The sequence below is a fragment of the Solea solea genome, chromosome 15 (assembly GCF_958295425.1).
Source record: "Solea solea chromosome 15, fSolSol10.1, whole genome shotgun sequence".
Lineage (NCBI taxonomy): Eukaryota > Metazoa > Chordata > Actinopteri > Pleuronectiformes > Soleidae > Solea > Solea solea.
The window spans coordinates 7,533,486-7,558,272 of NC_081148.1; the positions used below are offsets into that span (position 1 = coordinate 7,533,486).

At 39.4% G+C, this 24,787-nt stretch overlaps 1 protein-coding gene across 2 annotated transcripts in view; it reads left to right on the plus strand.

Moving 5' to 3' along the window:
• Window positions 1-23,575, plus strand: part of anapc1 (anaphase promoting complex subunit 1) — a 40,417-nt gene extending 16,842 nt beyond the window's left edge. Inside the window, exons 26-53 of one of the 2 annotated variants that reach the window (XM_058651985.1) lie at window positions 23-59; window positions 492-565; window positions 791-969; window positions 1,186-1,272; window positions 1,681-1,820; window positions 2,030-2,148; window positions 2,366-2,496; window positions 2,741-2,881; window positions 4,755-4,907; window positions 5,102-5,183; window positions 7,387-7,478; window positions 7,983-8,117; window positions 8,766-8,848; window positions 9,837-9,915; window positions 10,051-10,125; window positions 10,311-10,363; window positions 10,476-10,623; window positions 10,752-10,948; window positions 14,135-14,221; window positions 14,636-14,753; window positions 16,027-16,104; window positions 16,310-16,377; window positions 16,591-16,729; window positions 17,520-17,606; window positions 19,995-20,090; window positions 20,321-20,510; window positions 21,797-21,928; window positions 22,907-23,575. In XM_058651985.1, the coding sequence (XP_058507968.1) occupies window positions 23-59; window positions 492-565; window positions 791-969; window positions 1,186-1,272; window positions 1,681-1,820; window positions 2,030-2,148; window positions 2,366-2,496; window positions 2,741-2,881; window positions 4,755-4,907; window positions 5,102-5,183; window positions 7,387-7,478; window positions 7,983-8,117; window positions 8,766-8,848; window positions 9,837-9,915; window positions 10,051-10,125; window positions 10,311-10,363; window positions 10,476-10,623; window positions 10,752-10,948; window positions 14,135-14,221; window positions 14,636-14,753; window positions 16,027-16,104; window positions 16,310-16,377; window positions 16,591-16,729; window positions 17,520-17,606; window positions 19,995-20,090; window positions 20,321-20,510; window positions 21,797-21,928; window positions 22,907-23,049 (3,143 nt within the window). In that variant the 3' untranslated portion in view covers window positions 23,050-23,575. The remainder of the gene's footprint in view (window positions 1-22; window positions 60-491; window positions 566-790; window positions 970-1,185; window positions 1,273-1,680; window positions 1,821-2,029; window positions 2,149-2,365; window positions 2,497-2,740; window positions 2,882-4,754; window positions 4,908-5,101; window positions 5,184-7,386; window positions 7,479-7,982; window positions 8,118-8,765; window positions 8,849-9,836; window positions 9,916-10,050; window positions 10,126-10,310; window positions 10,364-10,475; window positions 10,624-10,751; window positions 10,949-14,134; window positions 14,222-14,635; window positions 14,754-16,026; window positions 16,105-16,309; window positions 16,378-16,590; window positions 16,730-17,519; window positions 17,607-19,994; window positions 20,091-20,320; window positions 20,511-21,796; window positions 21,929-22,906) is intronic. The other variant, XM_058651986.1, reaches the window with a different exon arrangement.
• The last annotated feature ends 1,212 nt before the right edge of the window (window positions 23,576-24,787 follow it).

Sequence of the window (24,787 nt, forward strand, 5' to 3'; positions counted from 1 at the left end):
CTCTCATCTTTGTCCGTCTCAGGCCAGAAGTCCCGTGTCAGTGAAGTGCACTACAGAAGGTAATGAATCTCCCAGCATTGAGAGGAGGGTTTTCATGTTTTTATGTTATTATGTTTTTTATTTTTTTTTTTTTTACATGAAATTAAAATGAATTAAATATTGAACACTTTCAAGCTTTTTCCTCATGCTTTGTGATTGGACTAAAATAATATAACAATAGAAGAAAGTTATATTTTAGCTATGAGCCTTTAAAGCTATTTAAATATAGTATTGTATTTGTAAAGCATAGCCTATGTTTCTTTGCCCAAGACACACAACCCCAGTATGAAAGAAAAATGTGCTACACAGAGATGTGCTCTATGAAAATGTGAGTGAATGGGTGTGTAGTGTAAACTAGCTTTGAGTGGTCATCAAGACTAGAAAAGTGCTATAATTATGAATAAAAAGCATTTACCATTATTTTGCTAATTGTTTTTGTGCACTCATTCCAGACAGAGCAGTGTGAAAGTCGCATATTCCAGTGAGAGCCTGGCTGAGCAGCTGATGGTCTGGCTCACCTCAGAAGGTAAGATGAGCAGATATTTTCTTCACCTCTGGTGTGCTGAAACTGTAACCCCTTTATAACACTATCCTAATTCTGGCAGACAATATGAATTTACTGTACTTCAGAGTGCTGTGGAGTGTTGCTTACAACTTAACAGCAGTTGTGTGAATGGCTCTGAAGGAGGGAGTCAGAGGCTTCTTGTGTGACCTATGAATTAAACACTCTCCTCTCATTTCACTGGTTTAGGTTTCACACTGAAGGACCTGGAGTCAGTGCCGTTTGGTGTTGCTCTGCCCATCAGAGAGGCCATCTACCGCTGCCGAGAGCAGCCATCCTCTGATTGGTCTGAGGATGTCTGCATGCTGATTGGACGACAGGATCTCACCAGACAAGCTCACAAGATGACCCTGGCAAAGAGCAAAGCTGTGAGTGTGACATTAAATAAAACCCTCAAATGATAAAACAGACATTGTTTTATATCAGCTATAAAGCATAAAACCAGCCTAACTGTTTAAAGGAAAGCATGTATCTCTAAAAAATATCCAGTGTGTCTATAGATTTAGAGCTTAAAATGAAATTATATCAATATTGTATAGTAATGGTAACTGTTATTGTGGCTTTATGTGAACGTGTGTCTCCAGTCTGTCGGTTCTGGTTTGTCTTTGGAGCCTCCTGTGACCACAGAGGCAGATGAGGAAGAAGATGGGATGTCAGACATAATTCAAGAGGTAACAGACTCAAGAAAATAAACATCTCCTTAGTGACTGGTCTCTTTCCACTCCAAAGACGCTGCTGTCTAACCTGTGTTTACTTCTCTAAAGAAATGCTTCCCAATGTTTTTTGTCTGAAGTTTCACCACAGTATTGACAGCACATTATCTATCATTTTTCAGTTTATTATCTCCACAGAATAATAATAAAAATAATAACAAATAATGTGTTATTAAATATTCTGGGTTCTGTATTAATCTATATGAGCTGTAACCAGTTAAGTAAAGTAACCTGGCTTAGTGCTGTCTGCTTCTTTGAGACTCTTTGGGGCATAGAATATCTGACCATGATTTTAGACTCTTGACATACTTGGATTATTTTATGTAAGAATAAATGATATTTACTAATTTAATTTCTTCTCACCAGGTAACAGGGCTGATCTGGAGTCAGGATCTGAGGGTCCAGGAGGTCAGGAGGCTCCTGCAGAGTTCCAGACCAGTGCGAGTCAATGTTGTCCAGCTACCGGAGGTTTCTGACCATGAGTACATTGAGGAGAAAGAGAACAAGTGAGTATAATGTGTGTTTCATGACTGCTTCAAATCTAGTCACAAAGACCCGCCCATACTCTGCTTTCATGGGACATTTACAGTTTTGTTTGGTGTCCTTTGTCTCTCTTCTCCTTCGTTTATTTCAGATCTTTGTTACTGTCTTGTTTACTTTGATATTGTATATATTTTTTGAAGGTTTTTTGCTCATATCTTTGTATTGTCTTCAGACTACTACAGTTGTGTCAGAGGACCATGGCTCTTCCAGTTGGCCGAGGACTCTTCACTCTCTTCTCCTATCACCCTGTACCTACTGAGCCTTTACCTGTCCCTAAACTTAACCTTACAGGTAATGTGTGAACATCCTTACTCATATCTGTGCATTGGCAAACATTATTAAATATATGTTATGTATGGAAAACTTAGATAATTAAATAAACTTGAACCCTGATACTTTTTTTAGGTTATACCAGTGTAATTAGGTTTAAAGGTTTAGAAAATGAATCCTTTGTTCTTTGTATTTCTTTATTTAAACTTAATTGACTATTTTTTTCATTCTACTCTAGGCCGCGCTCCGCCTAGAAACACAATGGTAGATCTTAACAGTGGAAACATTGATGTTCCTTCTAATATGACGGGTTGGCCCAGCTTCCATAACGGAGTCGCTGCTGGACTCAAAATAGCCCCAGCTTCACAGGTCTGTTCTTAACCACAACTGCATCCCCATGGATTCTTGTGTGCAGTTTTACATAATCACTCATAATATAGTATTACACAGAAATGTATACTTGTATACAAGAAAAAACAATTCCATTTGAACATACCTATAGAAACTGGTCACAATCGTTTCAAATGTGACTATTAATTATACACTTTTCCTCCCTCCTGTAAACACACGTCTTTATTCTTGTACAAATACATTTGTTTTTAATTTTTTAAAGGTTGACTCGGCTTGGATCGCATACAACAAGCCAAAAAGTCCTGAGCTGGCAAATGAGTATGCAGGTTTCCTCATGGCTCTGGGCCTCAATGGACACCTCACCAAGTTGGCTACGCTCAACATACATGACTACCTCACCAAGGTACACACTTATTCACACAATAGTGCACATGTTTCATACCATGGGTTTCACTGCACAGACACACACAGGTTTGTGCAGCCATTCTCCTTAGGACACTGAATTGCCTTCCATTAATTTGGACAGCCTAACAAAAAAGCATTATCCCTAACTTTAATCATAGCCAGTTAATACCTAACCCTTACCTAAACTTAAACACAATTCAACTCTTAGTCCTAAACTTAATCAGTTCTTCAGAAATTAAGTTTTGCCTCATCTGGACAAGGTTTTGGTCCCGACAAACCTGGTCTGGTGTTTATGTCAGAAAAGATCCTCATGAGGGAACAAATATGTGAACACATACACACACACACACACACACCAACTTACAAAGAATTGCAAGTGAGTGAAACAAAACCTAAATACAGTTCATGTAAATCTAACCCCTCATCGACTGCACACCAGAAACCACCTGCTACAAAAAGGATTCACTATCAACCACGATCTTTGATCCAGACTGGAGGCTGTCAGTGTCACATATCCAACTCTTAATTGTCTTATTTGGAATATAAATCAGTGCATTTCACTCTGAATGTTTAATATCTTGTGGATCGGTGATCAAAGATGAATGAATCAAATTTCGTCCTAGAATTTGTCATTTCATGTATTCTGTATAGAGATGACTCAATCATCTTAATGAACAGGTGCCTTTGAATCAATATAGCAAATGGAAAAAAAGGAATCAATTTCGAACACAGTGTGGACATACTGTTGAGGATTTGGTACAAAGGCTCCTCTTTACTGCATCTTTAGAAAGGGTTTTCGATTCAGCAAAAATACTGTAAGCTTTGGTTTGCAGCATCCTGTTGTTTTTCTCACCTGAAAGTGGGAAGGACTCGTCTTGCTTCAAAGTTCTCAGAGGACTGAGTTTCATTTTGACTGGGTGCCTGGTTCTGATGCTAGTTTACATCTCTCATTTACAGTCAACTTGAGAAAAATATGTGTGGGGTGTGTGTGTTCACATTGTTGCTGCAGCTTTTTACAAAAAACATACTTAGTCTATTTTTGTTAGCTGTGCCTTTAACGTCGAAAGAGTTTTAGATTTATTTTTTTATGTTTATAATTTAACATTTGATATGTAACCAACCAATATGTATTTTATTTAATCCATTAGAGAAATTTAACTAGTCTGAATAATTGATTAACCTGACCGTTACCTCTGACTGTGACATTGTTCATATGCACACACACACACACTCTGGTTTTGCATGCATTGTGTGGACATAATGCATTCCCTACCCACTTTACCCTACCCTTAACCATCATAACTAACCCTAAAAGAGTCTCTTTCAACTGTACCTCGACAAAGACGACGTCAAAGAGACAAAAAAGGAAAGAAAGAATGCACTTATTGTAAGTTGCTTTGATAAAAGTGTCTGCTAAATGACATGTAATATAAAACCAAGTTGTAATCCACGAAAAGCCTGTTACATTTGTGTGGACCCGCCAAAATGTCCCCACAAGGTCGAAACAAAGATAGGTTTGCTTGACAATTGGTCCACACAGCCTACTATAGACATGTGTACACAAACACACACACACAGACACCGAGGTGATCCTCAGGAGTCGAATTGAAGCTGTCAGTCCTTGTGAGCCAATGTGAAAACAGTTTTTCACAGTATTCTCAAAGACCGGAACACATAACATATACATCAATTGCTTAATGTAAAAAATGAATGTCTGCATTTTACTTTGAAGAAAAGACCACATCTCTGCTTTCAAAATGCAAGGAAGTTATTGTTATTCCTCAGCTGTTCATGTATATCTTCATCACCTCAAATTCACTGGAGTTCCTGCTGTGTCGTTTACCATTTTCCTTTCTCTTTCTCTGTGTCAGAGCCATGAGATGACCAGTATTGGGCTCCTGCTGGGCGTGTCTTCAGCCAAACTTGGCACCATGGACATGTCAATTACTCGCCTGCTTAGTATACACATCCCTGCCCTGCTCCCACCCACATCTACTGAGCTGGATGTTCCACACAATGTGCAGGTAAGAGTGAGTTGTCATGGAGTAGTAGTAAGAAATCAGTCAAATTTTCTGCCCCAGACATTTGAAATTATTTGCGGAGGGAAATTACATCAAAGATCTTTGAGTTTGTAGTTAAAATGTGCAAACTCTTACCACATTCTACTTGAATATGAAACTCTTAAGAATTCAGTTATGTCTCTCTCTCTGTTCTGCAGGTTGCTGCTGTAATTGGCATTGGGCTAGTGTACCAGGGAACAGGTCACAGACACAATGCTGAAGTCTTACTGTCTGAGATAGGTGTGTGTGTGTCTATATACTTGGAACACTTGTAGTTTGAAGAAATTTTGAGCATTACACAGTGACTTTATTTACATTCAAATGCTATATATACAGTGGGGCAAAAAAGTATTTAGTCAGCCACCAATTGTGCAAGTTCTCCCACTTAAAATGATGACAGAGGTCTGTAATTGTCATCATAGGTGCATTTCAACTGTGAGAGACAGAATGTGAAAAAAAATCCTGGAAATCACATGGTAGGATTTTTAAAGAATTTATTTGTAAATTATGGTGGAAAATAAGTATTTGGTCAATAACAAAAGTTCAACTCAATACTTTGTAATATAACCTTTGTTGGCAATGACAGAGGTCAAACGTTTAAAGCCCACATAGACCGGAAGCTCCAATTAACGCTGCGTTTGTGTGTGTATCTGCGTCATTACCTCGTTTATGAAACCCTAAAGTTTCAGAACAAACAGTTCAGCCACTGCTGAGAAAATAGTGTTGTATTGTTTTCCTGGGCTCTGCGAAGCGGATCGGCACTTCCTTAATTTGATGTCGTCATCAGAAATCCTCACCACTCCTCTCACCACCGTAGCGCCTCCTGGTGCGGGCACTAGTCCGGGCACATCCGGTTGCGTACATTCAACCGCAGAAGAAGCTACTACTCTTGTTGTAGCTGCTGAGATGCAGAGCATCCACCGTGCCAGAGGGGGAGCTGTGTATCTGAGAACTGGCCTATCTATTCCGTCACTTCCAGGTACCTCGCCAATCACAGGACAGTGGGAAAGCTCTCGTTGGCTGGCCAATCACAACACAGTCCACGTTCTGGGGGTGTGGTTTTGGTCTGAAACAGCGCGGCTGACGAGAGCGTCAGTGAGGAGATATTTTGATCGGCTCGTTTGCAGCGATTAGGACGTTTTTAACCGTGAAAACAAGTTAATATATGTAAGTAGACCTCCATAACTAACATATGTGTGATACAAGCATTCAATGTCACCTTTTTAATGTAGGTCTTCACCAGGTTTGCACACACTGTAGCTGGTATTTTTGCCCATTCCGCCATGCAGATCTCCTCTAGAGCAGTGATGTTTTGGGGCTGTCGCCAGGCAACACAGACTTTCAACTTCCTCCACAGATTTTCTATGGGGTTGAGGTCTGGAGACTGGCTAGGCCACTCCAGGACTTTGAAATGCTTCTTACGGAGCCACTCGTTGCCCGGGCGGTGCGTTTGGGGTCATTGTCATGCTGGAAGACCCAGCCACGTTTCATCGTCAATGCTCTCACTGATGGAAGGAGGTTTTGGCTCAAAATCTCACGATACATGGCCCCATTCATTCTTTCCTTAACACGGATCAGTCGTCCTGTCCCCTTTGCAGAAAAACAGCCCCAAAGCATGATGTTTCCACCCCCATGCTTCACAGTAGGTATGGTGTTCTTGGGATGCAACTCAGCATTCTTCTTCCTCCAAACATGACGAGTTGAGTTTGTACCAAAAAGTTATATTTTGGTTTCATCTGACCACATGACATTCTCCCAATCCTCTTCTGGATCATCCATATGCTCTCTGGCAAACTTCAGAAGGGCCTGGACATGTACTGGCTTAAGCAGGGGAAACGTCTGCACAATGGTCTTGTATGTCTTCCATTTTCTAATAATTGCTCCCACAGTTGATTGATTCATACCAAGCTGCTTGCCTATTGTAGATTCACTCTTCCAAGACTGGTGCAGGTCTACAATTTTGTTCCTGGTGTCCTTCGACATCTCTGGTCTTGGCCATTGTGGAGTTTGGAGTCTGACTGTTTGAGGCTGTGGACAGGTGTCTTTTATAAAGATAATGAGTTCAAACAAGTGCAATGAATACAGGTAACGAGTGGAGGACAGAAGAGCTTCTTAAAGAAGAAGTTACAGGTCTGTGAGAGCCAGAGCTCTTGCTTGTTTGTAGGTGACCAAATACTTATTTTCCACCATAATTTACAAATACATTCTTTAAAAATCCTACAATGTGATTTCCAGGATTTCACATTCTGTCTCACAGTTGAAGTGCACCTATGATGAATATTACAGACCTCTGTCATCATTTTAAGTGGGAGAACTTGCATAATCGGTGGCTGACTAAATACTTTTTTGCCCCACTGTATATATATATATATATAATAAATTGTGGTTCTTGCTTTTACAAGTCATGACTTTGTTTCTTGGTGTGTGTGTGTGTGTGTGTCAGGGCGCCCCCCTGGTCCAGAGATGGAGTACTGCACAGACAGAGAGTCGTACTCACTTGCTGCTGGTCTGGCCTTGGGCATGGTCTGTCTGGGTGTAAGTCATGTCACATGTCTTCTGCTTCTTCTCCAATGAGATGGAGCACACAATGTTTGTTGTTTTACTTACTTACTTTACTTGTTTTGACCTGTTGGCCATTGTCTGTGTGTGATGCTCATACCACAGTAAATCAGATAATGCATTTTGAATTCATAGTGTATCCTTTGGATTTTTTCCTTTTAATAGTGGTCCATCATGAGTGCAGATCGCCATCGTTTTTGGCTTATGATGCCTGATGTGGTATCATCAATAAGAGGAGGATTGATTCTTCCTACCAGAATGACCAGTAGTTTTTTTTTTAATAACTGAAAACATCATGGGATATGTTTAAATCAAAATGAGGAAACATCAAGTAGATGTGAAATTGACATCACCCTCTTCCCTCTCTAAAGGTTGCCATATCTGAAGGTTGTCATTTAACTTCTCCCACCTCTTTCAAATTTCACATATTCTCTTTCCTTTGCCCAACCTGGTCCTCCTCCTCCTCCTGTCCTCTTGCAGCATGGCAGTAACCTGATAGGGATGACAGATCTGAATGTTCCTGAGCAGTTGTATCAGTACATGGTGGGAGGGCATCGCAGAGCTCAGGCTGGGGCCAACAGGGAGAGACACAAGTCCCCCAGCTACCAGATCAAGGTAATGTAATGGTGAAAATGCTACCACCAAATATCATCAGTTGCATTTTACAGTGAAATAACTCTTGAAAGGCATGTAAATGATTTCACAACACGGTTATTGTTGTATGCTAAATCATAACTGTATAAGGCTGCTTTTTATAGCTTGGCAGATGTATTTCTATGGCCAATATTGGTTCATATAAAACATGAAATTAATTGGCATAAAGAGTATGGTAATAAACACATTCCAATTTAGAAGTTTAAATAATTTTATTTTATTTGTGACACTTCAGTAACATTTTTATATGTATTTGGTCCACCAGAGAGTGCTGACAAGACACACTCCAAATCTATAGGTCTGTGCTTCCTGAATCTTAAATCATTAAATCAACAAACAGGTTTTATTGGTTACCAGATATATGAAAATACAAAATATATCATGGATGTCATCATTAAAAAGTATTAATATTCATATGCTCTTCAATTTCCATTACCTGAAATAAGTGGGTACACTCACATTATTTGATAAACCACATCACAAAAAGAAAGAATTATTACATAAAGTATTGTAAGATGCTGATAGTTATTACTAATCAAATAGTTACTGTTGTTGGGGCCTTAACTGACAGCTGAGCATTTTCTCAAACACTGTCATTGGTTGTTGCAGGAAGGTGACACAATCAACGTGGACGTGACATGTCCTGGGGCCACGCTGGCCCTCGCTATGATTTACCTCAAGACCAACAACAGGTGAGATAAGAGACAAGTAACTGATCACTTCATCCTCATTGCCCTTTTGAGCACAGAACTACTTTTAAAGACCATTAGTACCTTCTTGTTCTTTCCATGTGTTGGTATTTGGCTGTGGTGCAGTTTTATAAATAACCTGCAAAATACTGCCATTATCTCTAATTGCACACACTTTTACTTACTGTATCTATCTATATAGACAGACATAGTAAGTTAAAGTGTGGTTTTGTTTTTATGTATGATATTTAGAAACAGTAGCTAACAATGATAACCTATAGTTTGAATCTGTTCTATGTGTAAGATGAAGTTTTCCCTTTTTTTTAATCAAAACTTTTACTTTACTTTATTAATACAACACTCATGTAAATCACAACTAAACTAATTGAAGTTTCACAAGTTTCGCAACAATTAAATAAAGATCCCATTGTCCAAATCGCAATTATTTTAAAGCACTGTGCTACAGTGACTAAAACATATGTTAATTGTGCACACATTGTTTGGAGTCTATTAGACACAGTGTGCAGATATGGTACAACAGTTTTTTTATTTGAACGTAGACAAAATGGTCGCTGTTTATTTAGTGAGAATAACGTGTCTCTCAAAGCAACACAAAGATCAGATTTGTGCAAATAAGTGCATTTTTGATAAATGACCTGCTGAGCTTATAGATGCAGAGTGTAAAACTCAGCATCTACATTTATGAATCCCATCACTGTGATACCTTTATGTTGAGTTTTATCATAGTGTGTGTTACTTCCTGTACCGTTCAGTGGAGCATCCTAACCTGCCTGATGAAACATCTTACACCTCACTGAGTCCCGTCGTCACATTACGCTACAGAGAAACTCATAGCTTTCTGCCATTGGTCAAGAGGCTCCTGTCTTCTTCTTCGTTACTCGCTGCTGCTGCTGCCAGCTGTCTGTTGGTTTTGTGGCTGTTGAAGGAGGATATTAACACCCCCTTGTCTCTTTGTGGTTTTCTCCACAAGGTCCATTGCTGATTGGCTGAAACCTCCAGACACTTGGTTCCTGCTGGATTTCATCAAGCCAGAGTTTCTGCTGCTGAGGGTTAGTGTGGCACTAGGTGTATGTGTGAGGGTGTCCGAGTGTGATAGTGAGATCATCCTCACTTTTCTCTCAATCTGGTATACCTCTCTCGCTCTCTCTCTCTCCCCTTCCCAACTTACCTGTCTTTCCTCACAGACCCTTGCTCGGTGTATAATCATGTGGGATGAAATCCTCCCTAATACAGAGTGGGTCAAGAGTAACATACCCCAGGTGAGAAAAGATACACATGTGCACACATACACAGCATTACTGAACAGATGTGTTGTAGTTGGAGCAGCTGTGTTGTAGTTAGAGGAGCTGTGATGCTGCAGATTTGCAGGCAACATGTCACTATGACTTGTAAAGAATTCCCAACTTCTTCATCTTCTTTCAGCTTTGTATTTATTTTCTTTCAGATCATGAGGGGTACTTTTGATGCCTCAGAGGACATTAACATGGAGACAATGGCGTAAGTATGCAATTGTTGTTGTAGCAGCAGCAGCAGCAGCAATAGCAGCAACAGTGTTTTCCACTCTGTCCCACCACCATGGCTGATCATATCATGCTATTTGCTCCATCAGCCAAGCCCAAGACTACATTACAGCTGGAGCCTGTATGGCACTGGGCTTACGCTTCGCTGGCTCTGCTAACTCGGATGCCTTTGACTGCCTCTATGAGTTTGCCAGGACCTTCATGAAGATCTTGTCCTTTGCTGGTACAGCAACTGTTGTAAGTTTTTTCTGTATGATGTGTAGATATAATCTTTACAATATCCCATTTAATAAAAAAGTCTTATTTTGGCAATGATGTCAAATGTTTCTCATTTTTTCTGCCACCATGCTTGCTGGTTCCTGTAGCAGACGGGTTATTACAATCTACAGACCTGTCTGTCAATGATCCTGCTGGCCATGTCCATGGTGATGTCTGGCACCGGGAATCTCAAGGTCTTGCAGCTCTGTCGTTTTTTCCACAAGCGAACTGGTGGCGAGATGAACTATGGATTTCACATGGCCCATCATATGGCTCTGGGCCTGCTCTTTCTGGGAGGGGGCAGGTAAGATGTCCACACACTGTCACCCACACCCACACATTTCCCACCAGATGAGCACCAACAGAGGGACACATGCTCCTTCTTTTCTTTTTTAAGCTTACCTTGCAACATAGGCAGTTACTGCCAGTGCTGTAGTAGCAACAGTTCCACCAAACTAAATTTGCATTATGCTGTAAGGTCATCATTGTGCTACTCACTCTGATCTGTATTCTTGCATCAGATGAACAAATGTTTCATTTAGCCTTCACATAGCCCAATTAGCATTTACTTAAGTTGTGTTGCAGGCAGACACATATGTGAAACATAAACACGGATTGTTGCTACTTATTAAAGCAACACAGTGAACACCCTGAAGACACACACACACATGCACACACATTTGTGCAGCCATTCTCTTTAGGACATTGCATTTACTTCCATTCATTTGTACAGCCTAAACAAAGCATTATCCCTCACCTTAACCATGACCACAATTCAGATCTTAGCCTTAAAGTTAACCAGTTTCTCAGAAAAGAGGTTCTGCCTCATTAGGACCAGGTTTCGGTCTCTATGAGGACTACTGGTCCTGACAAGGTCTGTGTCAGAGAATGTCAGAAAATGTCCCAAAGAGGTAACAAAATCAACCACACACACACCTGCGTGTGTGCAAGTGCTTGTGTACTTGTCCACATTTGTGACCTCTTTAAGACATAGCATAAACACACATATTTTGTACAGTTTAACAATGAACTGTATCCCATTAAAACATCCCAGAGAGCCAGTCATTATAGGAAAGATCATATTAAATTTAGTTTATTTATATTAGTTATATTGAAAAGGGGAAATTATGGGGTCAAACGCTGTATTTTACAAACTAATTAGGAACTTAAATGGTAAACCATGTGTTGAGAGTAATCAATGCAGTCAGAGTGTGCTCTGCTGGTCAAAGAAGGAGATGACACTAAATCCCTCTACTGTAGTGCATCTATTTCTGCATTGTTTGGTGAAAAGAGAAGTATTCCTATTGGCATATTGACTGTTTCTGATATACTATATCTTCATTTATCCTATTGTATAAAATCAACCTGCTTATATATCTACCTCAGGCTTTAATTCAAACATTATAGAACACATAGTGTACATAAGAGGACACACCTACCTGATTTAGGACAGCTTTTCCGGTGAAGAGCCTGGTACAACATGTACACACACCGCATGTGGGTTAGCCACACAAATTCGCCGCCCGTTTTGAGTGCTGTGTTGTGCATAATGAGTGACATTTACACAGACATGAACACACCTAAACTAACCGCTGACGTTGGCCTGTTTATTATCTGATTCCATGTTGCAAGGGTTTCTCCCCATACAGCTGCAAACAGTTTTGGTTTTATTTAGGTTATGTTTTATTTTACAGTGAGTTTGACTGTTATCCACAGGCCCGCGGGGGTTTAAGGTCCTGCTGGAGTGCAGACTCCTGCCATGTCACTGTTTTATTTCCTGCATTTTCTTCCTCCACTTGTTGACCATTCAGTCACTTGTCTGCTCACTTTTTCCTAGTTCACACTGTGATGCAAAAACCCCCCCAAATATTTCTATGAATTTTGTCATCAGTCATTTTAGTTTTGCATTCATTGTCTCGCCTTTCACAATTTATGTTGCTGGGTGTTTTTCTAACCTTCTTTTCACCCTGCCTCCCTCATTTTTTCTGTTTAGTTTCTCTTCCCATTTATACATTTGTTTAAGCAGGAAACAGAAGTGAAATTAAATGTTTTCTAAAATGACGCGCATGGCATTCACAGTAATAGCTGCCAGTGCAACTGTAGCGACTTCATTGTCTCTTATGCACCTTAACTAAGACCATGTAAGGTAAAGTATTTTATCTATTTCTGCCAGGGCTTGGTGGTAGAGCAATTTTTGTATTCATTTTTGTATTATATTCAATTCTATAGGCTTACACAATGCTGTTTATACAAAGCTATGCTTGCATTTGATCTCTTCAGAGGAGAGTCTCCTCTATCAGGGTAAGCAAAACACAGCAGGATTGTGGTGTTGTCCTCGCAACAGTGTCTGAAGAATTTGTGAGGACTCTTTTTCTTCATCGACAACAGACACATCTACAGTAAGACTTGTTAAAGCAAGCTTCAATTGGTTGACAACTTTCAATGCATGTTCCTCAAAGTCAAGCACCTGCTGTGAAAGCTGTGCGTGTGGGCGGGGGTTATAAATAAAGACCCCTGTAAGAGTGGTCACACCAAATATTGATTTTATTAAAATTTTCCTTCTGTTTGCTCACTTTGACTTTTGTAAATCAATAAAAATAAACAATCAGAATTTATAATTTTATGAAAACATTCTTTTTACAGCATTTTTCCCCCCTACCCCAACTTGTTCTCATTACACATATCTACATATATATATATATTTATATGTAAGTACTTGTATGTGTAAATACTTTTTCTTTCTATATTCTTATAGCCTTACATTTGAAGGCTTATTTGCTTATTTCTTAGACCAATAAAACAAATTATCCTCTATTAGATGAATTTTTCACTTTTTCCACCATCATCGTTTTCATTTTCAGCATCCATCCCCTGTTTGTAACTTGCTTATTTTCAAATATCTTGTTAGAGGTCTTTTTCATTGTAATAACTGTGGAAAAAGGAGTAATGATCAGTGACGTTCACATTTTGAAACATGCTAAACATGAGACAAGCATCCATTCACTTGAAGAGCCCCGTAATTTACCTGAGTTGACCGTAAGAAGTGCTCTCAAAAGTAACCTATGTGTTAGCAGCCTTTATTATCTGACCCAACTTTATTATAATGCCTCCATTAGATAAAGTATGCACTTAATTTCCAGCTATTATGTTTAAGAGGCTCTGCTGTGGTCTGTGATGACGTACACTGTATTACAATGCACACCTGGTTTCAATAAACGACAACAAAGGTTTTGTTGAATTTTGAGCAGTGCATCTTTCAAAGCCTTCCAAACTGTATTGACTGTGTGGTTTAAACACTGTAATTTGGCTACTTTTATTCTTCTGTCCCTCTTATATTATGTTTGTGTGTTGGTTGCAAAAAGTGGGCAGTTGAATGAAAACTCAACTGTCGTTTGTGGAAAGTGGGGTGACTTTTAAGGGTGTGTTTGAGAGAAAAAAAGGAGGTGGAAAGCATTTTACAGTATTTCTTTTTTATGTTGTCTTGTTTTAGGTACTCCCTAAGCACCTCCAATTCAGCCATCGCTGCTCTGCTATGTGCCCTGTACCCACACTTCCCTGCTCACAGTACTGATAACCGGTGAGACCCACAGACACTATTTATTGTCAGTGAATATTTGATTGACAGCTCGTAAATGCAAACACAGGCACAAAGCTAACTGCAGCCAGCAGTGGATTAGTTTGACATGTTTCTGAAAAATAGATATTAGAAAATGTTTGATATTATATAGATAGTTGATTTAAAACAAATAATAAAAATAAATCACTGTCAAGTGAGTCACCCTTATGCTGGATTTATTAATACTAGAGATAGGTGTAGATGAAACTTTGCTTGTGTGTAACTTACAAATACAGAGTTTGAAGTTCAATAATTGCATAAAATATGTGTTTTTATTAATGACACACACACACATACTTATCACACATACTGTACTTGTGTAGAAACTGAACTCTGACCCTAAAAGTGTTGTTGATGTTGCTGTGGTTACTGCAGCTACCACCTGCAGGCCCTGCGGCATCTAGCTGTGCTGGCTGCTGAACCACATCTGCTGGTCCCTGTGGATGTGGACTCTCTGAAGCCTTGCTACGCCCTCTTAGAGGTCACCTACAAGGTAAGTGGTGGTCTGGCTGACACGCTTTCATTACCCATGAGCTGCTCCTCCCTTGTGTAAGGTTTTCACATTGCTGATTTTGTAGTAATGCTGCCATGACTTTTGGTTTAAGTGCTTGACACTATTAAGTAGTTCTATATTCTCAGAATGAAACTTAGTGTTAGCTTGTTCTGTTACGTAACTGTGCAGTTCCTCTATACTTGTCGTTTGTTCTCCATCTCTGTCACACTTGCTATACTTCATCTGACATATTACTGTTTGCGTAATGTTTATGCTTGATGGTAGTGCATATGCACACAGCATATTTCCATTCCACCTGCCGTTGTAAGTGGATCAGTTCATCTAATAGAACAGGAAACTGCTGTACCTCATACAAAATTGGTCTACCTAAATAATTGTAGGTCAGACTGAGGTTTTGATTAGTTTAGAAATGGAAAGTAAACAATCTCAGTAGGGTATGTTATCCTAATGTCTGCCAATGAAGACACAGAGGAACATGGCGACTACCCCCTGACAAGCCAGATCACAATGGTAAAAGCCCAAATGTGAAAACTATCAAATTGTTTGGAGTTGCCTTTAAAATCGGCAATGAAATGAGTGGAATTTCAGTCAGTCCTGGATCCTTTCTCATGTTGCTGTAATTTCTAAATCTCTTTTTGTTGCTGCTCTTTAAGTGATAAATGAGGCAGTCTCATTTTTTTGCTCCTCTCTTCCCCATTTGTACTGATTTTGGTATGTGCCACTGTTTCAATGTAAAACAATAATTCCTACATGTACTGGAGAATTATTTAAATAAAAAGTACATGTGTGCACATGTAGCTCAACTAGTCAATGACAAGTTCCAAGTTAATGAAATAAGAATATTGTAATATTTATTTAAAGTCAGTTAATGCTCGTTTGACATTAAATGTCATTAAATTACATTTATCTTTGGGGACAGATGGACAACAAATTGTCCCTCAAGAGGGATACCTCCTCCACCGGAGCTCTACCTGAGATTTCTTCTATTTAGTTCCTCATATGTTTTCTGCTGGGCCACACGGCCTTACATCAAAAAGATCCCCAACTGAGGGCCTTTCTGGCTTTCACTCTAGCAAACTTTGTTTGCTAAGGGGTTAAGGGGCTTTTTAGTAAGCTGAGTGTTGAATTCAGACTTTAAGAACTCGATCAGTTTTAATGTGTCTGTGGTCAGATTTATTCAGTTCGTAAGTATGAAACCTCAGGTGCATGACCTTTTGTTCATGGTGTGTTCTGTTTCTATGACATATTCCAGGAGACGAGGTGGTACGATGAAACAACGGTAGAGTTGATGGCCCCCACCCTGCTTCCGGAGCTGCACCATCTCAAACGGGTAAATCCTAAGAACAACACTGCACTGCTGGTGGACATTAACCCAGTGGAAACTAGATTTGCCAGTGTGATACGTTGACTGTTGTGGAGACAATAGTACCAGTATTGTTTCCTCACGCTAGCCAAAATATTTGCAGTTAAATCAAGCACCATCCTCATGTCATAATCCTTTCATTTTCTCATTTATGTTTATTTATTAATTGCAGATAAAGGTGAAGGGACCACGTTACTGGGAACTGATTGTCGACCTCAGCAAAGAAACACAACATCTGAAGTAAGTACTGGGGGTCCAGCATCTCTTTTAAAACTGTTGCAAAAGGCAATCAGTGAGATGAAACCACTAAATATACAGCATGTGGAAGTGATCAGGCAGAGTCTTTGTCTTTTTGTGCCACATATGGATTATTGGAATCTAGGGATTCACTGATGTGGTGATTAAGTCGACTGAATTTAAAGTACAGTTTCTCTTGCGCTCTCTCTTCCTCAGGTCCATCCTCTCTAGAGACGGGGTGTTGTATGTAAAACTACGGGCCGGCCAGCTGCCCTACAAAGACGACCCTCATGGATGGAAGAGCCTGTTGGCATCTTCTGTCAACCATCGCAACTCCGGAGTCCAAACCTTCAAGGTAAACACTCACACATTACCTGCTTAAACCAACACCTTTAGTGATGTTCTTTCAGTTTCTATAGAACTTGTTTGAGATTGATCTGGGCCAGCATACTGACTGAATATTAATGTTCATTCACCACATACATTTTGTGAGTTCCAGTGCCTTACTTCAACCATAGACAACATTTACTTTATATATTATACATTATCTTATGTCTGTGTTGTTAAGGTTGCAGTGTTTAGTCACACTATATCTTGTTAAACACCCAGAATCTGAGAATTACTGGGGACACTTGACAAAACACATACAAACTTTCTATTTATACCAAATATAGTGGACTTGGCCTTCAATATATTTCTTTATTTCTCAGTTTGAAAACAAACACATTTGGACAAATGAGTCTAACATAGAATCAAACAGGAGTGAGTGCAGTTTAACTGACCTCCTCCCTTGTGACTAGTTGTTTCCAGTCCTGGCAGGTTGTCACTACAGGTTCCGCAGGCAGCTATGTGGTTGACACACTATAATTGGTGTCCAAATGGCGTCATTGCATGCTGTCAATACGCCTGCAGGTCCACAAAGCACATTAGTTATTCCACTTGTCCTCACTGTCCTTTGACCTCTTCATCTTTTTTGTTCTTGTGCATTCATCTTTGCTTCCTTTTTTCTTCTCTTGATTGTCTCCCTTGTACAGTTATCTTTCATTCATCCCTCTGACTTTGACTTTTTTCTGTCTACCTACTCTCCCAGGACTGTCTTTTGTTTCCCTTGTTCCCCTTTTCATTTTCTTTGTGCTTTTTTGCAGCCTGAGGCCATCTCTACATTTACATCTGAGCCCGCTTTGGTCTCCTTTGCAGAGTTCTTCTGCAAAACATCTGAAGGAACAAAAATAGTGAGTTGTAACACAAGATTTACATGTTGGCTGCTTAACTACATGTTTTGCTGGTAACGAAATACTATAGTTAGTGACTGTTAAACAGATATAAAGCAATTAACTCTTCAAGTATCTAATATAGCCTTGAAAAATATATGTTCCAATCTTAATGTTATATATTTCAGCTCTTTTTAAAATGATATACCTAGAATAACACTGAAGTATGGATGCAGATGCATTAAATATCTGCAAATTAATGAAAAATCAATGTCTCACACAACAAAGAACTGTGTCAGGCTTTTGTAATGGTGTAAGGTTAAACGCTAATTTATCAAGTGTTGCCCAGACTTTGCATTTACAGAGAGAGAAACCTAAATTTAAACTGTTTAAGGAAGACACAAACACAAAACAATAGGATGGAGGTGCTTGAAATAATTTGAGAGACATTTTTATTGTGACTCTGACTAAAAATGGGCACAATGTCTTCGTCTACATCCATGCTAGCACCACTATGAGGCTCTGGTAGCATTATGTGGCAAGCCACATTACGTCATCCAATGCTTTGAAAGCTGTAGTTTCTTAAACCAAAAAAGACCATATTTGGATGACAGTGTGGGAAAAGTTGGGAAAGGGACACAAGTGGTGTATTTTATTGAAAAAGGACCAGGGTGTTGTGACATCCAGTGGCCTCTCAAGTCTAAATAGATCCAAATTTACAGGAAGTTGACAGAATACTATATTGGAGACCTGAAACTAGTGACTGAGATCATCAACTTATCAAGAACAAATTTACTGATATAAATCAAATGAGAAATAGGCTAATTTTCAATAAAATATAAATATAGGGTTTCTGTCACTTCCACATTGGTTTCACTTTCAAGATTTGGGAGGATATAATATTATATTTATAGTCTTTATAGATTATCAAGATGCTAAGATGCTTAATCAAGAGCAATGAATGTCCTTTAAAAATTTAATTCCTGAAGCAAATGTAGAGACTTAACAAGGACTATCATTGATGTTCATAATGCCATATCACTTGAATGGCTGAGAACAGATTTGTGAATTATTAATGAAAAAATGAAAAATGTAAATGTGTGTTAAATGTAAAACACTGAGAGCAGTTCTTCAAGTGCTTGTAAATCACTTGAGTCCTATTTTCTGATTAAAAGAGGGTGCTTCATTACGTCCTCAGGTTAATTGGTTAGGTCACTGGCTTCGGCTTGCACACAGGAGAAAATTTGTAATTTCCTAGCATAACCTCCTCTATTATTGAATTTAACAACAACAAGGCGAGATTTCTTTGCGGATTATCTGTTATTATCAGTCCAGTCACACCATCTCTGCCTTTCACTGCTTCTCCTACTCACACAGCCAAACAGCCAAAATGTAAACAAGTTTCATATTTATGACATTGTGTTTACTGGCAAGTAATTGCAAGATTTCTTGTCTGGTTTTATTAATGTAGTGTGAAATAGGTCCATGTCTAGACCTCAGTGCACAAGCTGTATCCTGTCGAACCCCATATTTCTATTAGTCTGTATATGAAAATGAATATATGCTTGTAATTGATATTACAGTGTAGTGTATATACACAGTCGTTTTTGAGTATACATAAACTTTTAGGTTTTGCTCATATGAAAATCCTATAGTTGCCCTATACACACAAGTTGTGTCTGTATGGCTTCAGAAGACACAATACATTTTATTTAATTAACTATTAAGACAAAGTAAAAACAGATAATTCATGTCGTTGATATACTTATACGTTGCATTGAACCTTATACATTGTCATCTAACCTTAACATAATCTTAATGCTAACATCTTTATATGTCATAGGGGACTGCTTTTAGTCTCCACAAGAATGAGTTGCGGTTCGGCTAAATATTGTTTTGGCAAAATATCATCGCCCATACTTTTGAGATAGTCACAAATTTGTGCCGAATATCAATTTTAATTTAATTATGCAGAGTTCTCAGCATGATGACACTTTTAGGAATGAGAGCAACATGAACAAAGAACTCATTCAAATCATGCTCTTTATATTTTAAAGACATGTAGTATTTTTCAGTTGAACAGATATTGTTAAATATTGTTATAAGATTGTCAGTGTATCAATTATTGCAGAATCACTATATCTTGATATTATTCTTATTATATATTACGTATTGTAAGTTACCCGTTATTCCTATGCCGTAAGACTTCATAGCCATAATGTGACACTGTAAAGTGACTAAGATTCCCACAGCATGTTGTGACAGTTTGAAGCAGAGATTTAGTTTTAAATTATTGTTTTTTGTTTCGGGGTGCTTTCCTCCCAGCTAAGTTGGATAAAATTTTGGATTGACTATACTCACGTGTAATAGCTCACACACATTTACACAGACCATGTTGTGCTCTTGCAGAGGGAGGATACTCTGGTGTTGTTCTCAGCCATGTTGTACGAGTGTGTGACGCAGGAGTGTCCAGAGATGCTGCCCACGTATATCGCCATCGAGCAGGTAAAACACAAACGTGCACACTGTTGAACTGTTGAATCATCTGTCTTGTACTTGTCACAGTTTAATTGAGAGGGAATTAGAAATTAGAAAGCCAATAAATGAGTAAACACAATGAAACAAAATGTTAACGTGTCTGTTGTAGGTTGGTATCATGTTTTATTTTAGTAGGAAAGCTGTTCATGGGATTTCGACATATCTGTGACTAACACGTCTGCCCCGGTGTCTCCCAGGCAGTGCGGGGTTTGCGGCAAGGAGACCTGCTGCAGACCTTCCCCCTTTGGCAGCTGCGTCTGGTGGTGGAGTTGTGGGACAGCAGGATGCTGCAGGGTGCTGCTAATCGCCGTGACACCTTGCTCACCTCAGAGTTTCTGCCTGTCATGAAGAATATGGTGGACATAGCACTGGACAGCTGGCTTAAAGGTGAGGACTGGATGGATTGATGACATGAAACATCCTACATAGCCATACCTTGGCTGTGGCTAGTCAAATGTGAATATTTTCAGCCCAGATGTTGAAAAAATTAAGTAAGAAACATTATATTTACACCTGTAGCCAGTGACAAAAAGTGAAGTGGCTCTGTGAAAACAGCGGTGTCACTGCCTGACATTTTCACACGCTTGATGTGTCTCGACTTGTTTCCGCGCACTGGGTGTAGCACACTAATGTCATAGTTTAGAAGTTAAACAGGCTGTGTATACACACAAACACACATTCCATCACTTACTAGCACATGTACACACACCTGCAGTAATAATCGTAAAGTGAGAGGTGTGGGAAACAGGTGAGAGCCTGTGATTAAACATGTCTTTACCGTCATGCCTCACAAAGCCTATTTCAATAAAGAAAAGAAAACTGACTTGACTTCCAGCATCAGGGGTGTTACTGTTTTCAGTAAATCCCTCTGTGTTTTTATGACTGAGCTCTCTGGGCTGTTTGTATTCATCAAATGCCAATGCTGCTGTGAAGAATACTTACTTACTTCAGCCCGATTTTTTCGTGTTCATGTCATCATTGTTGTAATCAACCAACTCATAATACACAGTCAGATAGTTTTATTCACATAAAATGGAGTCAACTGATAAAACTGTATAACTGCAATTTTAAAGCTGCAGTGTGTAACTTTTGGTATTTTTTTTGTTGATCATCTGAAAATAGACAATACAGTCGGATCTGATTGAGGGAGCAATTGTGCATATACTGCAGCAGCAGCAGCAGTGCAGGGGCAGCAGAAGCATTTTTCAGATTGACTTTGGTTCTTTATGTTTTTTTTTTAGCAGAAAAATTCACTTCTGAAATTGTTCGTGGACGCTTCTTTGTCTTTTTAGTCGTGCAGCTATTTCATTTTATTAGTGCAATGCTGCTTTTGTCCACATCTTTCTTCACATGAAACAATTCAGCTCCTGTGTGCAGTACAGAAATGTTGAAGGGTTAGATGAGATATAAACACAACTATTCTGAGAAACACAGTTTTTGCGGAGCTGATATGCTTAATCAGCTCATTAGACAATGATTTGAATGTAACAGACGTTTCATTATACCTAAAGGTTGCGTACTACATCTTTTATGAACCGAATCAACCAAAAGAAAAAGAAACACCTACTTTCATTAATAATTTGACTAATTTTGACACTTGTGTACTACAAAACCTGTAGTAAATTGAAAAAAATAAACCTGTATGCTTTTTGTGTGTATGTTTTCTCTTCTAGAGAACAGCTCAGTGCTAAGGTCCTACATGAAAGGCGAGGCACTCCCTGACGACACTCAGTTCATCACGTTGGCCTGCTTCCTGGTGTACCGGTCTATCCCTTGCCTCAGGAACACACACACACAACTGGAGGGTGAGACAAACACGTGTTAACACTGAACCGGAGTGGTAAACACTTTCATGTAAACACTCAGCACTGTGTTGTCAGCAGAAAGAAACTCCAACTCCAACATTCTGAGGCACTTTCTGCTACTTCTTTCCTTCACCACAGTTCAGAGGGAACTATTACTTTTTACAACACTGCATTGATCTGAAAGTACAATATTTCAAACAAAGGCTAAGAGAAAAAACCCTGAACCATTGGTAGTGATTCACTGGACTAAACTGCTGCTTACACATTGCTTAATTAAAATTTAGAAGCTAATAATGCTGTACAAACTGTTTTTGTTTAGTTTCTTCTCTGCACATGTGACTTTTCAGCTTTTACCGACAAGGTTCCATTTCCACATCACTTCTTCCTTCAGATTTAGCACAAATGGGTTTTCTGACCCCCTTGGACCCCCTTGGACCCCCTTTGATTACGGCACTCATTCGCTTATTTCCGTCCAGTGTTGCATTCATTTTTCACCAAGATCTTGTATTGATGATGGGAGAGTCGGACCACTGAGCAAAGCCTTCTCCAGCACATCCCTAAGATTCTCAATGGGGTTAAGGTCTGGACTCTGTGGTGGCCAATCCATGTGTGAAAATGATGTCTCATGCTCCCTGAACCACTCTTTCACAATTTGAGCCCGATGAATCCTGGCATTGTCATTTTGGAATATGCTGGAATAGTAGCTTGGTAAATGTCACCAGTGAATGCAAATGAGCTGCAGACATGGTCAAATGCAGCAGGTCAGTCAGTCTAAATGAAACTTGAAACCCAGCAGACATTGATGGTCAGTCAGGATTTAAATGTGGTTGTACTTTTCTCTGTCACAGTATTAATACAGCATCTCGAGCCTCCTTAAGCCAAACATTCGAGGTTGGAACAACTGTAAACTGTCAAAGAAAATGACTTGTGTTACAGTGACGTTGAACTAGTCTAAAGCTCTGTATTCTCTCCCTGCAGGCTGCAGCTCACTCGGGGATTTGCTGTCACGTAGCAGCCAACTGGGCATCCCTCTCAGAGACCTGATAAGGCTGGTACCCGTTCTTCTGGGCTCTGCATTAACACCACAGACACTGCCAGGCTTCTCCCTGCAGGCTTTTTGATCCTGATCCGCTCAGAACTACTGCACAGGCCAGTAACAACTCAGAGATGCAGTTCAAAGCCTTACTTCCCCACTGCGAACACAGCAGGACACACAGCTGATTTTAACATGTAACACCTGAGGGCGATTGCACTAAGTGGAACAAACTGCCACCATGAAATGTCTTCATGTGTTGCTGTGTCTTTGTGGGGTGGCTGCCCTTCCTCTGAGTAGAACAGTTTGGAAAGTAAACATTTTATTACCTTCTCAGACGTGACAAAAAAGAAAACATTGAAGAGTTTTGTAATATAATATTTGTATTAAGTTTCTTTTTTAACTGTAAAAAGAAAGTTAAGGCGTCAGTAATGATACGGCGCACATGCAACTGTGTTCCAGCAAATGCTGAAGCAGGACATTTTCTGATGAGTGCCATAAATCTAGAGACTGTCAACAAACAAGGTCAAACAAGGACCTCGCTGCTTGCAAGGACTCCACATTTCAGGCCACTGCTCTGAGGACTATACAAGACAATAAAGGTTTGAAAAGTACGGGCGCATTTCATGAACACTGTGGTTTATTCTGTGTCTAATCATTTTGCAGAGCGCCAGAAATAAGGCTTCTTCTTCTTGATAAAATAGAATTAATAAACACAATGTGTAAACAGAAAATTAATTGAGTCAAAAATTCAACAGCCCCTATTTGTTTTGTCAACATTTGTCAACGTTTTCTTCTGATATACTGTGTAATGACATCAGTGTTAGGGTTTAATCCCCTGTCATTGTTTACCCAGTGTGATGATGGTCAAGCAACATTATCCAACTTTTTGTAACCTCAAAAAAACAAGAGATTCAAATTAATTTTCATTTGTCTCAGAGAAAATCGAGTCTCTTTCTTCCCACTCTGCACCTGGACCTTTGTTTTTGCAGAGGAACCAAGTGTAACCAAGTGATAGTCAGAGACTTAAACTGCTAGAATCAGACCCTGAGAGTTTAAAAGTAATAGACACGTTTTTTACAGAGATAGTACGTCCAGGAGAACTCTACACTGTGATGCTGTAAAGCTGCAGTCGGCAGGAACGCTTGAAAAATACTTGATTTATGACTCATCGCCAGAACATGAAACACTTCATGCGCCATGTAAACCGGTGCAATCGCTCCATCTCTGAAACACTCTGCTGACAGTGACACATTAATTATTGCCCAATTCTCTTACAGACCTTTTAAGGTTGTTTTGCACTATACTTTTTAGCTGGATGAGTGACATTTTCACCAAGTGGACATGTACGTGCAGCTGCATAGAGAAACGGCCTTGTGAGTGGGAGAAACTCCCTCTTTCACAGGCCAGACATCCCCAAGGCTGGAAAGAGTCTAGAGGAGGTGCCAAAATGTACTTCTCTCTCAGATCAAATAACACATGATAGGTTATTAACTAATCACTGATCAGTAATGCCAAGAACATATTGTCTACCCTAGCTTTAACTAGCTTTTAATTGTGTTAGAACTAGACTGCTCACCTCAGACCAGTTTGTTCAAAGGGAATGCAGCAGTTTTGTTTGAGTATTACTGATGCTCAGAATGCCCCATCGTGTGTATCCTAGTGTCAGACTTTGAATCCAGTGAAGGTCTTGGATTGTGGTGCTCAAATGAATGTAGAAACCCTAATGTCATGAAGATGGTGTGTGGGAGGATGTGTGTGTGTGTTCGGTTGGGCTTGGATCATTTTTAAACAACAGCCTTGGGAACATTCCTGAGAAAATGAAA